At 43.2% G+C, this 14,619-nt stretch overlaps 1 protein-coding gene across 4 annotated transcripts in view; it reads right to left on the minus strand.

Moving 5' to 3' along the window:
- SLX4 (SLX4 structure-specific endonuclease subunit) overlaps positions 1–14,619 on the minus strand; it is an 83,641-nt gene that overhangs the window by 48,309 nt on the left and 20,713 nt on the right. For all 4 annotated transcript variants that reach the window (XM_029576594.1, XM_029576593.1, XM_029576591.1 and 1 more), the window contains 2 exons: positions 7,202–7,431; positions 3,919–4,199 (listed from right to left, as the gene is read on the minus strand). In XM_029576594.1, the coding sequence (XP_029432454.1) occupies positions 3,919–4,199; positions 7,202–7,431 (511 nt within the window). The remainder of the gene's footprint in view (positions 1–3,918; positions 4,200–7,201; positions 7,432–14,619) is intronic.

Genomic DNA, 14,619 nt, shown 5'->3' on the forward strand with positions numbered 1-14,619 from the left:
CTTGAATTTACCGGTATTAATTAGGGAATCGGGCCAATATGGCAAAGTGTCTGGTTTATGACCTATTCTTTCCTGGAATCCACCCGTGGCGCTAAATGAACACAGCAAAGCTGGTCCTTTTTCCACATTCTCCAGCAATACGGGATCTGCATCCAAGATGGCCACCGTTCCCGCACTACAGGGAAGGGAGACCCTGCTAGCCACTGCCGCTTTTTAATTCTCTCGTTCTCTTGGTGCAGTCCCTGCGGCTGCTGCCATTTTTCAAATCTCTCTCTCAGCACGTTCCCTGTGGCTCTGTCTGAGCCATCTAACCAGCACATACCCTATCGGCCAGCTGCGGACATCAAGGATGCTTCTCCTACCGGCACGGCAATGCTCGACGCAGACCACTGAACGCCATGCTGATTTTGCCACACGCTGTTACTCCCCGCACCCACAGCATCACTAGCACCTCAACGGTAGGCAGGGGAACAGTCCCTCAGCTCTTTGAAGCCAACACCCGCTGAGCTCCCCGAGCTACTAAGGTAGCTCCCCACCAGAACCCTTTTTTTTTTTCTCCACTCAGAGAATAAAAATACATAGAAACCAATACTTTCCTTTGGTGCAGGAATTCTGGTTTCAGGAGTGCAGGTTGCATGGCGGATCAGAAGAGAGCCAGACCACTGGCTATATCAATCTCCATTCCTTTTGCCAAACTTTAGTGACCCAGCCCAGGACAAACCGTAAAAAGGGATACTTCTCCACTCCACTGGGCTTGCAGTGTAGATCTGTCAGCAGGTTCCACTACTGTCTCGTGAAGGATGAGGGATCTGGACAACCAGCTGTCCACCCCAAGGACCTCCAGATTGAGCTATCAGAAGGGTCACCAACCCCCTGCTCGTCCATCTCAAACTAGGGGGGATGGTCCCACAAGGATCTCACAATCCCCTGGGAGGATCCAGAAATGTTATCTTTTAATCTTTTTTTTTTCTCTATAGACTGCAGGTTTCATACCACCTACCTACCAACTGCTGGAGACAGAGAAATACAGAGGGTCTGCAGGTGGCACACTAGGTTATGTACAGCATCAGTAAAAAATTTTCTGTCTCCATCTGCTGGCAGGGAGGCAAAACCCTGGAGTCTAGACTGATTTGAGTATGAACAGGAACTAGGGATTCAAGTAGGGCTTGATTGGAAGGATACATTTTGGTTAGATTATATACCTTTGCTGGCTAAAACTATCAGGATTAGTCGGAGTGTGACTATGTGGTTGGGCCGCATAGCCACCGTTAAAATGGCACTATTCCCTAAATGGTGTTATTTTTTCCCAAACACTGCCAACAGAAATATCAAATTCCTTCTTTAAAAAGTTACGCAGCCATATCTTTAGCTTCATATGGCAAAGAAGGTCCCTACGGAATGCCTGGCAGGTGATGTATAGACCAAAATTAATGGAGCTGATTGACAGTTCCCAATATTAAAAATTATTATGTAGTTCCCCAGCTTTGGGTCATATGTTTATGGACTAGACCTTTACAGCAGAAATAATGAAGTTCTTTAGAGAGGTACTATGTGAAAGAGCGAACCTTCAGGGAAATAGTGTTAGGTGCCCAAAAAACGAGCTTGAGTACGACATATGGTTAATCCATTTACAGCAATCACACTAAAGCCTGCTGGAGGAATTGTATTCAAACAGGCACTTTCTATCATTTATGGTGAACATGTTCTAAAGTTCAGAGTTTTTGGACCCAAATCTGTGACTTATCGTAAATTTTGTCAGTGACCATTGTAATGATCTGAAAGTATTTCTTTTGTCTGTGTTTCTGGAGGATCTTCCAATGTGTAAGTTGCTCTTGGTGGCCCAAACAGTATTTGCAGCTAAGTGTGAATTAGCAGCTTTTTGGACAAAGAATGTTACGGCACCGATTTTTCTGGTTATTAAGAGGCTGTGGACAGTATTTTATGAGGAAATTTACAGCTCTGGGTAAAGACAGACTGGAGAGCTTTCTTAGAGTGTGGGATCGATTTATTTGAAATGGAGCACTCAGGATATTATTATTGTAGAGTTTTATATGCCGTCATTCGGTATTGTCATCACAACGGTTTACAATCCCAATATTTTTTTAACATGGTTAGTAATTTGTCATAGAACATACATTCTAATGCTAAATTTTTTAAAGGTAACAAAGGTCTAATTATAGTACATCAAATAGTAGGAACTAGTAGGTTATGGATTCCACAAGTGTGTGCTTGGTAGTTTCTACTTTAATGACTGCCTCACACTATACAGGTTTTGGTCTGGGAATGTATATTTAATAATATTTATTTTCCAACCTATTTTATTGTGTTAGCAGAACCTATCCTTATATGTTATGGTATTGTCCTTGGAGAAGATTTGGCCGAGGAAGGGGTGGGGAGGGAGGGAACAACAACAATGGAAAAAGGTTGAATTGTATTTTCATTCTTGCATGGTACTGTGTTATCACTAGATCATTATGTAAATTTACAAGTTCAATAAAATTTTAATTACAAAAAAAAAAGGTTAGACAAGTTCCTAAAGGAAAACTCCATAAAACATTATTAGCCAGGCAGACTAAGAAAAGCCAGTACTATCCTTAGGAGAGAGTAACACAAAATATAGCTACTTTTTGGGATGTGCTGGGTATTTGTGACATGAACTGGCCACTGTCAGAGACAGGATGTTGGGTTCTTATGTGGCAACCCTTTGTTACAGAGAATAAAATGCAAGTGGATGTAATGAATTAAGAAAAAAAACTAGGGAGCTGTGTTAGTTTAACAAATGCATTGTTTCAATAAAGATACCCAAGCATATTAAGAAGCATAAATCAGAAAAATCTCTAGCAGAACTTTATATCCAATGACAAAGAGGTACCCGAGAGGAATAGTAGCCTAGTAGTTACAGTAATAGGCCAAGAAGCAGGACACCAAGATTCAACTCCTGCTTGTCCATGCACCCTCCTTATAGAAGCATGATAGCAGAAAAAGACCGTATAACCCATTAGTCTGCCCATCTGTCCAATTAATTTAGCATTATAATTGCCACCACTTCCTTAGAGATCCCCTCTATTTATCCCATGCTTTCTTGAATTCAGATACTGTTTTTGTCTCCACCACCTACACTGGGAGGCTGTTCCTTGCATTCACCACCCTCTCTGTAAAGAAATATTTCCTAAGATTACTCTTGAATCTACCCTCTTTCATCCTCATCTCATGACCCCTCATTCTAGAGCCTCCTTTCTGTTGAAAAAGGTTCACCTCCTTTGCATGGAAACCTTTGAGATATTTGAATCATACCTCTTCTCTCTCGCTTTTCCTCCAGGGTGTACATTTTTAGACCTTTAAATCTATCTCCATATGCTTTAGAACAAAGACCACTGACCATTTTAGTAGCCACTCTCTGGACTGACTCCATCCCGACTCCAAGAATTGATTATTGAGAGGGATATAAATTTTTTTTAACATTAAACTATTACTTTTTCTCTGACTGCGAACTAGCTTTTGCTCCAGACAAGATTTGTTTTAATTTGTTAAACTAGGCTCACTTTGTGGCTAAATGAATGATTTCAGTCTTCTGTGCTTTCACTCTAGCACCTTCATTAAATGCTGAAGGGCCAATTTATCAAACTGCGTTAACACATGCTGTTAATAAATAAGCCCCATTAATCTGAACGGGCCTATTTACTAACAAGGCACATTAACATGCTTTAGCATATTATCGTAATTTGACGAATAGGCTCCTAAATTTGATAAATTATTTAAAAACCCGAATCTGAAACCGAAAAAATTACAAAGTATGGCCAATATATATTCCAAATTATTCTGGAAATGTTATTCATATTGTATTTATCTGGATCTTCGGTCTCTAGTCACACTTTAATTAATCTCCAGGCATAAAGCGGTTTGTCAGAAGGGCCTTACCTGGGGTGGTTTCCACACTGAGAGCGGAGGAATGAGGGCCGCCAAGTAGTAGGATTCGGGGGGGCGGTCTTCCCGCAGCATGCTGTTCTCCCACAATTCGCCGCATCCCCTTCCCTCTTCCCAAAACCTGCTGGCAGGAAGCGTAGGCGTGCTGGGTGCTTCGGTATCCTCTGTCAGGAGCAGGGCCACCCGCTGCTGGATCTGCTGAAGGGCTGTCGCTGGGTCTTGGATTAACAGTGGAGGTGGCGGCACTTCTTTCCTTTTCTTCCGATTCTTTTTCTCTTTGGTAAAAAACATGGAACAGAAGCAAAACAATGTGGTGTAAGTGCACTCACCTATCTGCATCCATTCAGTGGCTCACCCTAACCCCAAATCTGGCAGGGGGCTCTGGTGCTGGTAGGTCACCATGGACGCCATTACCTCTCTGACACAAATCAAAGGGCCCTGAGCATTTCACCAGAGACATAAAATGGGTTAAAACCTTTAGCAATAAATAGGGCCCTAAGTGTTTTACTGCTGTTATTAGATTTTTATTTTACTAGTTCCCTTAATAGTTTCTGGCTCAGCTAAGGTAGAGGTCAAACAATAAAACTTTATAACCCCAACTTCAGCGGCATTGGAGAAATTACTTACCTGATAATTTCGTTTTCCTTAGTGTAGACAGATGGACTCAGGACCAATGGGTATAGTGTACTCCTGATAGCAGTTGGAGACGGATCAGATTTCAATCTGACGTCAGTCCCTAGTACATATACCCCTGCAGGAAGTGCAGCTCCTCAGTATTCTTCCTTGCAAAGCATTGTGGATATATGTGTGACTGACTGATTGATTAACTTAATATGGTTAACTTAGATAATTTTTGTTAGAAGGTTAAAAACTTGATTAACTTGAACTGGTTGGTTGACTATAGCTGGAGACCGCCAGTGTGCTCAACCTGAAGGCGTTGACACCCGGCAGGGTGGATGCCCTATGTAAATGAAAGCATGGCTTACCCTTGATTCGTTGAAGGACCCTGTATAACGGCAGCCAATGGTGGGCTGCTGAGTCCATCTGTCTACACTAAGGGCCAGACTTAGTCAAGGGTTACACATTCCAAAGGGAGCTATAATGTTGGACTCCTGGCTGAGGTACATTTCTAAATTCATTTATTACTACAGCTTCATAGAGAAATACAAAATATAAAAACAAACTCACTCACTCCACATTCACTCCATAAAAACACACATTTTCAAAAGGTAATTTGCAATGAAAAAAGACTTACATCAAAAAATGATGTGATTATATAGACTGATTTGTGAAATGTAATTATTGCATTATGGTGTTTCCAAGCAAATGACACTGCCAACTATCAATAAATCCATTAATTAATCTATTGCCCCTACCATTTGACAGGGGATGTCCAATGGCACTGGTAGCCCCTGTCACATGGTAAGGACAAAGGGCTGCCAGCACCATTTTGATTACTAGCACCCACTGGCTCGGGAGCAGGAGATCGCTCCCAGGCCCTCCGCCTAACCACCATGCACTCTGGGTGAGTCTTGGGGGAGGTGGGGGGCCTCTGCTAGTGGGGCCCTTGCAAGTTTGAATCTATGTCAAAAGTCTCCATGGTAGCATCCACAAGAAACTACTTACAAGTTACTATAGAAAGGAAAAGTGTTTCATCAAAATTCTATACCTTCGAACCCCCGAAAGTACTGAAACCAGTTGCTTGCTGGAAATGCTATGGGACTGCTGGAACTTTATCCCACTTTTCATGGAGTTGCACAAGAGTGGAGAAAAAAATGGAACTTGGTACTTATTATTGCTGTGGGCAGGAACATACCATTTACACCCGATATATTCTTATTGAATGTATGGCCCAATCAATTCCTTTCAAAAGATCAGAGACTTTTAGTGCAGCAGCCTGCACAGTACTGCCAAGAGACTGGAAAAGTCTCAGAGCCTGGGCTGGAAGAAACGACTAGAAAAGGTGTGGGGAAAATGATAGTTTCATACTATCATAGACATATAATCATGTGGGGGACAATTATGAAACTGCCCCAGGAATATGTAGGTTAAAGACCCCTGGACCTGCACGCTGGTCTGCAGGACTGCAGGGGTTTCCACCTACTGTACACGCAGTAAAGTATGCATGGGCATTTCAAAATGAAGTTCCCGTGCATACATTACCTTCCCCACACTAACCTCACCCATTTACACCACGGGCAAAACTATGTTAGTTAGTAAATGCTTACGTTAGTGAGCTATAGCATGGAAGCTTTTAGAAAACTATGCATTTTATTATTTTGTATTATTGTTTTGCTTACCCTTTTTAATATTTTATTGGGCAATTTTTAATTTTTTAAATTTAGTTTTTATTTTATCTACTATTGTTGATAATTTACAAGTGCTTTTATATAATTAAAGTTTCTTGTTTTATTAGACCAGGATTAAAACCTGGTCTTAGTCACAATGTAAACCGACATGAAGTGATAAACAAAATGTTCGGTATATAAAAATGTCTAACACACACACACACACACACACACACACACACATACATACATACATGTGAATAGTGAACAGAGGGTGAACTGTCCAGCATCATGGGCCAGTAGCTAGCTGAGCCTTGCTATACTGGCCGAAAGAAAAGGTCAGAGTGCGGGATCTGGATTATAGGGCTCTTAAAAACCATGGGCAGGAGAATGCTCAAAGGATTTGACCTGGATAATTAAATAGGTACCTGGGTACAAACAGGTGCCAAAAACTACCTTCCCACTGTACCGAAAAGGGACAAGGCTGGAGCAGAGATTTCATGTTGAAACCCCTGGGGGTGATTTACATTGCAGACCTGGCACCAAGTGCAAAGAATGTGCGCTAAATGAAATTCCAGCTCGTTATTTTGCCTTCCCTGCTCCAATCCCACTTTTTTTTTTTCCTCTCACAGTAGGAAGTATGCATGTTGTCAAAAAAAGAAGGGGGATTTTTAACTCAAGGAATTTTATAGTTATCCAGGCAAATTCTTTGGAAACATTGTCCTCTTAAAGCATTAACAAATGGAGGAATTTATATTCCAGGCCATGGGCCCCTAATGTTTTCCCATGGAGTTGTGAATATACCGAATTATCCTGAGGAATCCTAAGTGACTCTTTTCTTCTGCATTCATTCATCTATAATAGCCGTGTCCACAGAAACGCTCCTACCTAGCAGTCACTACAAAGCCGGATTATAGAACCGGAGGCAGAACTGAGGTACATGAACAAGGTTGAGGCCACCCCTGTACATAGTAGCTCATAAATTTTACCTGTTCCTGGCATTATCTGGAGTGGAAAACCATTCTCCAGCTTCAGATCAGCTGATGGGATGTCGTCTGTTAGCTCTGGGGTGTCCTGCTGCAGCAGAGATCGGGACATCACCATGGCAACAAGCAGATTCTCAATCTCCGAGACCCCCTGGACAATCTTCTTCTTCTTTGGAGGTTCCTTCTCCTTGGCAGACCCCTTCCGCTTTGATCCCACAGGTTGACTCGTATGGCTAAAAAAACAAGAAAGAAGAGTGGATGCAGCAGTGGAGCTTCTGTGACGCATTTTCTCTCTGCTGCCAGTAACATTTCTGGGGCAATCTTCTAACTGCGAAGTCTGCAGGCATGTTTTATCCGCGATCTTTGCAGCAATTTTCAAAATGCAAGCACGCGCATACCTTGCCTCACAAATCTGCTTCATTTTTTTGAAGGAGTTAATAAACATGTGGATAAAGGTGAACCAGTAGATGTAGTATACTTGGATTTTCAGAAGGCGTTTCACAAAGTTTCTCATGAGAGGCTTCTAGGAAAAGTAGAAAGTCATGGGATAGGTAGTGATGTCCTTTCGTGGATTACAAATTGGCTAAAAGACAGGAAACAGAGAGTAGGATTAAATGGACAATTTTCTCAGTGGAAGGGAGTGGGCAGTGGAGTGCCTCAGGGATCTGTATTGGGACCCTTACTTTTCAATATATTTATAAATGATCTGGAAAGAAATACGAGTGAGAATCAAATTTGCAGATGACACAAAATTGTTCAGAGTAGTTAAATCACAAGCAGATTGTGATAAATTGCAGGAAGACCTTGTGAGACTGGAAAATTGGGCATCCAAATGGCAGATGAAATTTAATGTGGGTAAGTGCAAGGTGATGCATATAGGGAAAAATAACCCATGCTATAGTTACACAATGTTGGGTTCCATATTAGGTGCTATAACCCAAGAAAGAGATCTAGGCGTCATAGTGGATAACACATTGAAATCGTCGGTTCAGTGTGCTGCGGCAGTCAAAAAAGCAAACAGAATGTTGGGAATTATTAGGAAGGGAATGGTGAATAAAACGGAAAATGTCATAATGCCTCTGTATCGCTCCATGGTGAGACCGCACCTTGAATACTGTAGAAAAAATTCTGGTCACCGCATGTCAAAAAAGATACAATTGCGATGGAGAAGGTACAGAGAAGGGCTACCAAAATGATAAGGGGAATGGAAAGACTATGAGGTTTCCCTATGAGGAAAGACTAAAGAGGTTAGAACTTTTCAGCTTGGAGAAGAGACTGCTGAGGGGGGATATGAGAGAGGTGTTTAAAATCATGAGAGGTCTAGAATGGGTAGATGTGAATCGGTTATTTACTCTTTCGGATAATAGAAAGACGAGGGGGCACTCCATGAAGTTAGCATGTGGCACATTTAAAACTAATCGGAGAAAGTTCTTTTTCACTCAACGCACAATTAAACTCTGGAATTTGTTGCCAGAGGATGTGGTTAGTGCAGTTAGTATAGCTGTGTTTAAAAAAGGATTGGATAAGTTCTTGGAGGAGAAGTCCATTACCTGCTATTAATTAAGTTGACTTAGAAAATAGCCACTGCTATTACTAGTAACAGTAACATGGAATAGACTTAGTTTTTGGGTACTTGCCAGGTTCTTATGGCCTGGATTGGCCACTGTTGGAAACAGGATGCTGGGCTTGATGGGCCCTTGGTCTGACCCAGTATGGCATGTTCTTATGTTCTTAACTTGGAACAGTGACATCTGCCCTGGCCTTCTCTGCGGGTGCTGCATGGAAGTTCTTATATTCCATTCAGGCTATTAGTTGGGTAAAGGGGAAGAGGGCCATTTTTGACTTTCATCTGGGTAATCAGTACTTACCTTGGTAAATGATTTTGAAAACTGTCCTTCTCTTGGGTGTGTTCCAACCTGTCAATTTCTTTTTAACAAAAATTGTCTAATCTTAAAGCCAATATGAAAAACTATAATAAGGAGAGTTTTACCCATATACTAAATATACATAAATGATAAATGTAGGAAAACATTTCAATATATACTAAATTGAAACAAAATCTTAATAAATTGTTTAAAAGAAGACATCAAAGCAAAGCTTCACCAAGGTTTTTTTTTGAAAGTGAAGCACTCCATCCCATGTCATTTGCCAAATAAGTTCTTTTTTTTTGTTTCTTTTCCTGTCAAATCAAAAGTGTCCAAAACATTGTGAGATGTGTTGTGCAAATTAAATCAAATCAACACTGGAAATTCTTAAAACATATTCCATGATGCCAACGGTGTCAGTCAAAGAGATATTTAACTTCACCAATGGCACAACTTAGACCATATAACATTTTTGACTAAAAGAAGGCAAGCCTGGACATTGATTTTTCGAATAGCTCTTCCTCAGGAGACCTGCAGCAAAGACTTTAAACAATTATTAAGACAGGGGGTAAAATCAAGATGCCTGCATGCCAAAGGACGTGTTCATCTACTGAGCCTTTCCCCACTTACTTTTCATTTGATTTTTCTGCAATACCTTCTAAGCACAAGGGTAGGGTACAGTTTTTCCTCCTGAAATTCTTTACCCTTCAGGCCAGCAGTTGAGAATGGCTTATACATCCCTGTCGACTGCATCTTCAGGAGCTGAGGATCTTGCTGTCTCCCCAGTGAAGAAGCACTGTGGCCAGCTGCAGAGGAAGCGTCCCTGAGCCTGTTAGACCATCAACCACCACTGGCACAGAGGCAGGACTCAGCTTGCAGGCCCCATAGTGCCCAGCAGTGACACCACCTTAACAACCACGATGGAGGGGGCTAGTGCGAAGTTGGTATCTGAGCAGCAAGCCTTGGCTGTGCTGCCAGAAGATAAGAGGGCAAGAGCGTTTCAATGTGTCTTCGTGGCTCCCCTTAAGCTCCTTGGACTCTGGAGGTTTAGGAACTGCTGTAGATATGTCATCCTTGGAATTGCCCCAAGAAGAGCAGCAGATTCCTCTGTTGAGTCCTTTGCATCTCCCTTAAGGCTGGCATCTGTGACACTAGATTCTCTCTGGGAATTAACAGCAGGCTTTGCAAAGTCCTTAAATGTTTGTTCTTCAAAAACAGATGCTTTATCCTCTAAATTTGACCATTTGTTTGACAACTATGATGGCCAACTGTCTACTTCCTTCCTCTGCCCTGTTCTGTCAACGATCCTATATTCCCTCCTGTACCTCTTTATTCTCTTTTCTTATTGCATAAAATACAATTACAAACAAGTAACAATATACAAGAAGTCCACAGCAGGTTTTCAATAATCCCCTAAACTCCCCTCCCACAGCTCATCTTCATTGTAAAGTTGGATATACTTTCAAAGCAAATCTAAATCACATTGTTAGACTGTGATGTGACACTATACCAAGCCTCAAAAGTTTATTAATTTGTAGTTTATTAATAATTTAATATACCACCTTTCAACAAAAATAAAGGAAAATTAGTTCTTACCTGCTAATTTTAGTTCCTGTAGTACCAAGGAACAGTCCAGACTGCTGGGTTGTGTCTCCCTTCCAGCAGAGGGAGTCAGAGAAAAAAAAAACTGAAAAGGCACCCCTCTTAACCTGGTGTGCCACCTGTGATCCCTCAGTATATACGATAACAAAGCAGAATAACCAATAAAGGAGAACAAATCCCCAAACATAAACAACAATATGCGCGGTAAAATAAACAAACCGTACCGCCGTATAACATATCAATCAAGAAAATTCCTTCCCATGCCTGTAAAGAACTCTGTCGAGGTAAGAAGAAGGAAGAAAACATACAGAAAAAACGGACTCTCCAAAAAACCCAAGAGCGGGCGTCTGGACTGATCCTTGGTACTACAGGAATGAAAATTAGCAGGTAAGAACCAATTTTCCTTTCCCTGTACGTACCAGATCAGTCCAGACCACTGGGATGTACCAGAGCTGCCCTAATTGGGGTGGGATCTGGAGAGTCCCGCACGAAGAACACTGCTGCCAAAACAGTCGACCTCCGGATCCCGGACGTCCACACGATAATGTTTCGCAAAAGTATGCAAGGATTTCCAAGTGGCTGCTCTACAAATCTCCAGCGGCGAGACCGACTGGCGCTCCGCCTAAGAGGCCGCTTGAGACCTGGTAGAGTGCACTTTCAAGCCTTCTGGTATGGCCCGCCCAGCGCAAAGATAAGTGACGGAAATGGCCTCCTTCAACCACCTAGCAACTGTAGCTTTGGATGCCTTGTGTCCCCGTCTAGGACCAGTCAATAAGACAAACAAATGATCCGATAATCGAAAAGCATTGGTCACCTCTAGATAGCGAAGGAGAACCTGGCGCACATCCAACTTATGCAGATCCTTCATGGGGTGCCCCCTAGTCTTTCTATTATCCGAAAGAGTAAATAACCGATTCACATCTCTATCATATCCCCCCTCAGCCGATTCGTCTCCAAGCTGAAAAGTCCTAACCTCTTTAGTCTTTCCTCATAGGGGAGCTGTTCCATTCCCCTTATCATTTTGGTAGCCCTTCTCTGTACCTTCTCCATCGCAATTATATCTTTTTAGAGATGCGGCGACCAGAATTGTACACAGTATTCAAGGTGCGGTCTCACCATGGAGCGATACAGAGGCATTATAATATTTTCTGTTTTATTCACCATGCCCTTTCTAATAATTCCCAACATTCTGTTTACTTTTTTGACTGCCTCAGCACACTGAACCAACGATTTCAATGTGTTATCCACTATGACGCCTAGATCTCTTTCTTGGGTTGTAGCACCTAATATGGAACCCAACATTGTGTAATTATAGCATGGGTTATTTTTCCCTATATGCATCACCTTGCACTTATCCACATTAAGTTTCATCTGCCATTTGGATGCCCAATTTTCCAATCTCACAAGGTCTTCCTGCAATTTATCACAATCTGCTTGTGATTTAACTACTCTGAACAATTTTGTGTCATCTGCAAATTTGATTATCTCACTCGTCGTATTTCTTTCCAGATCATTTATAAATATATTGAAAAGTAAGGGTCCCAATACAGATCCCTGAGGCACTCCACTGGCCACTCCCTTCCACTGAGTAAATTGTCCATTTAATCCTACTCTCTGTTTCCTATCTTTTAGCCAAGTTTAAAATCCACGAAAGGACATCGCCACCTATTCCATGACTTTTTACTCTTCCTAAAAGCCTCTCATGAGGAACTTTGTCAAATGCCTTCTGAAAATCCAAGTATAGTACATCTACCGGTTCACCTTTACCCACATGTTTATTAACTCCTTCAAAAAAGTGAAGCAGATTTGTGAGGCAAGACTTGCCTTGGGTAAAGCCATGCTGACTTTGTTCCATTAAACCAAGTCTTTCTATATGTTCTGTGATTTTGATGTTTAGAACACTTTCCACTATTTTTCCTGGCACTGAAGTCAGGCTAACCGGTCTGTAGTTTCCCGCATCGCCCCTGGAGCCCTTTTTAAATATTGGGGTTACATTTGCTATCCTCCAGTCTTCAGGTACAATGGATGATTTTAATGATAGGTTACAAATTTTTACTAATAGATCTGAAATTTCATTTTTTAGTTCCTTCAGAACTCTGGGGTGTATACCATCCTGTCCAGGTGATTTACTACTCTTCAGTTTGTCAATCAGGTCTACCACAACTTCTAAGTTCACCGTGATATGATTCAGTCCATCTGAATCATTACCCATGAAAACCTTCTCCATTACGGGTACCTCCCCAACATCCTCCTCAGTAAACACCGAAGCAAAGAAATCATTTAATCTTTCCGCGATGGCCTTATCTTCTCTAAGTGCCCCTTTAACGCCTTGATCATCTAACGGTCCAACTGACTCTCTCACAGGGAGAAATAACCAAATCCGAATATCCCCTCTTCCTCAATTGCCTCCTCTCATAAGCCAGGCCGCTAGACAAAAGCGAGCCGCTCAATCTAAAAATACTGGACCTTATTGAAGAAGATTTGGAAGGTGGGAGAGATGCACCAGACTGTTTATCGCCAACGAGATCAGATCCGCAAACCACGGCCTTCAGGGCCACTCTGGGGCTACCAGAATGACAGACCCCACGTGGTTCTCTGACGCACAATCTTGCCCACTATTGGCCAAGGCGGAAACACATACAGTAGTACACCGCGAGGCCACGGAAGAACAAGAGCATCCACTCCTTCCGACCCGTGGTCTCTCTGACGACTGAAAAACCGGGCGCCTTTGCATTTGTCCAAGTTGCCATCAGGTCGAGGTGTGGAACCCCCCCCCCAACGACGAGTGATCAGCCGGAAAGCTGCGGCCAATTCCCACTCACCGGGATCTAGATGCTGGTGGCTGAGAAAGTCTGCCTGCACATTGTCCACTCCGGCTATGTGCGAGGCCGCCAACCAGACTAGATGTCGCTCTGCCCACGTTATGAGCCTTTCGGCTTCCCAGGCCACCGACCGGCTCCCGGTTCCCCCTTGGCGGTTGATGTAGGCTACCGTCGTCGCGTTGTCTGACAAGACTCGCACCACACACTGGGCTACCAGAGGGAGAAAAACACGTAACGCCAGGCGTACCGCCCTGGTTTCCAATCGATTGATTGACCATGTCGCCTGATAACTTGTCCAATGACCCTGAGCGGATTGTGACTGGCAAACTGCTCCCCAACCAGTGAGGCTGGCATCCGTCGTGACTATTACCCACTGCGGCTCCTCCAGGTCCATCCCCTGCAACAAGTGGGCCGGAATCAACCACCAATTGAGACTGGACCTGGCTGGTTCCATCAGTGGCAAAGGCAGGCGAAACTCGTCCGATTTCGGATCCCACCGAGAAAGCAATGCGCGTTGTAATGGTCTCATGTGCGCCCACGCCCAGGGAACCACTTCCAGAGTAGACGCCATGGAACCAAGTACCTGCAAATAATCCCATACTATGGGCAGGGGTAAGGACATGAGCCGATGAATCTGCGCCACTAACTTGAGCTTCCTCTCCCGAGTGAGGAAGACCTTCCCTACCGAGGTTTCGAAGCGTGCTCCCAGGAAGTTGACCAACTGGCTCTTGGCAAAAGTTGACCACCCAACCAAGGGACTGGAGCTGGAGTAGAACCTTGCTCACTGCTTCCCGACAGAGGCTCTCCGATTTGGCCCGGATGAGCCAATCGTTCAGGTATGGGTGAACCAAGATCCTCTCCCGCCGGAGGGCCGCTACTACGACTACCATTACCTTGGTGAAGACCCAAGGCGCTGTCGCTAAGCCGAACGGAAGAACTTGGAACTGATAATGCTCCCCCAGGACTGTTAACCGGAGAAACCGCCGATGGCGCTCGCGTATCCCGATGTGAAAATACACCTCAGTCAGGTCCAAAGAGGCCAAATATTTCCTGAGTGAACGGCCGCAATGACCAACTGTAGAGTCTCCATGCGAAATCGGGGAACCCGACGTGCTCGGTTGATTGCCTTGAG

This window comes from Rhinatrema bivittatum, chromosome 14 (genome assembly GCF_901001135.1).
Source record: "Rhinatrema bivittatum chromosome 14, aRhiBiv1.1, whole genome shotgun sequence".
Lineage (NCBI taxonomy): Eukaryota > Metazoa > Chordata > Amphibia > Gymnophiona > Rhinatrematidae > Rhinatrema > Rhinatrema bivittatum.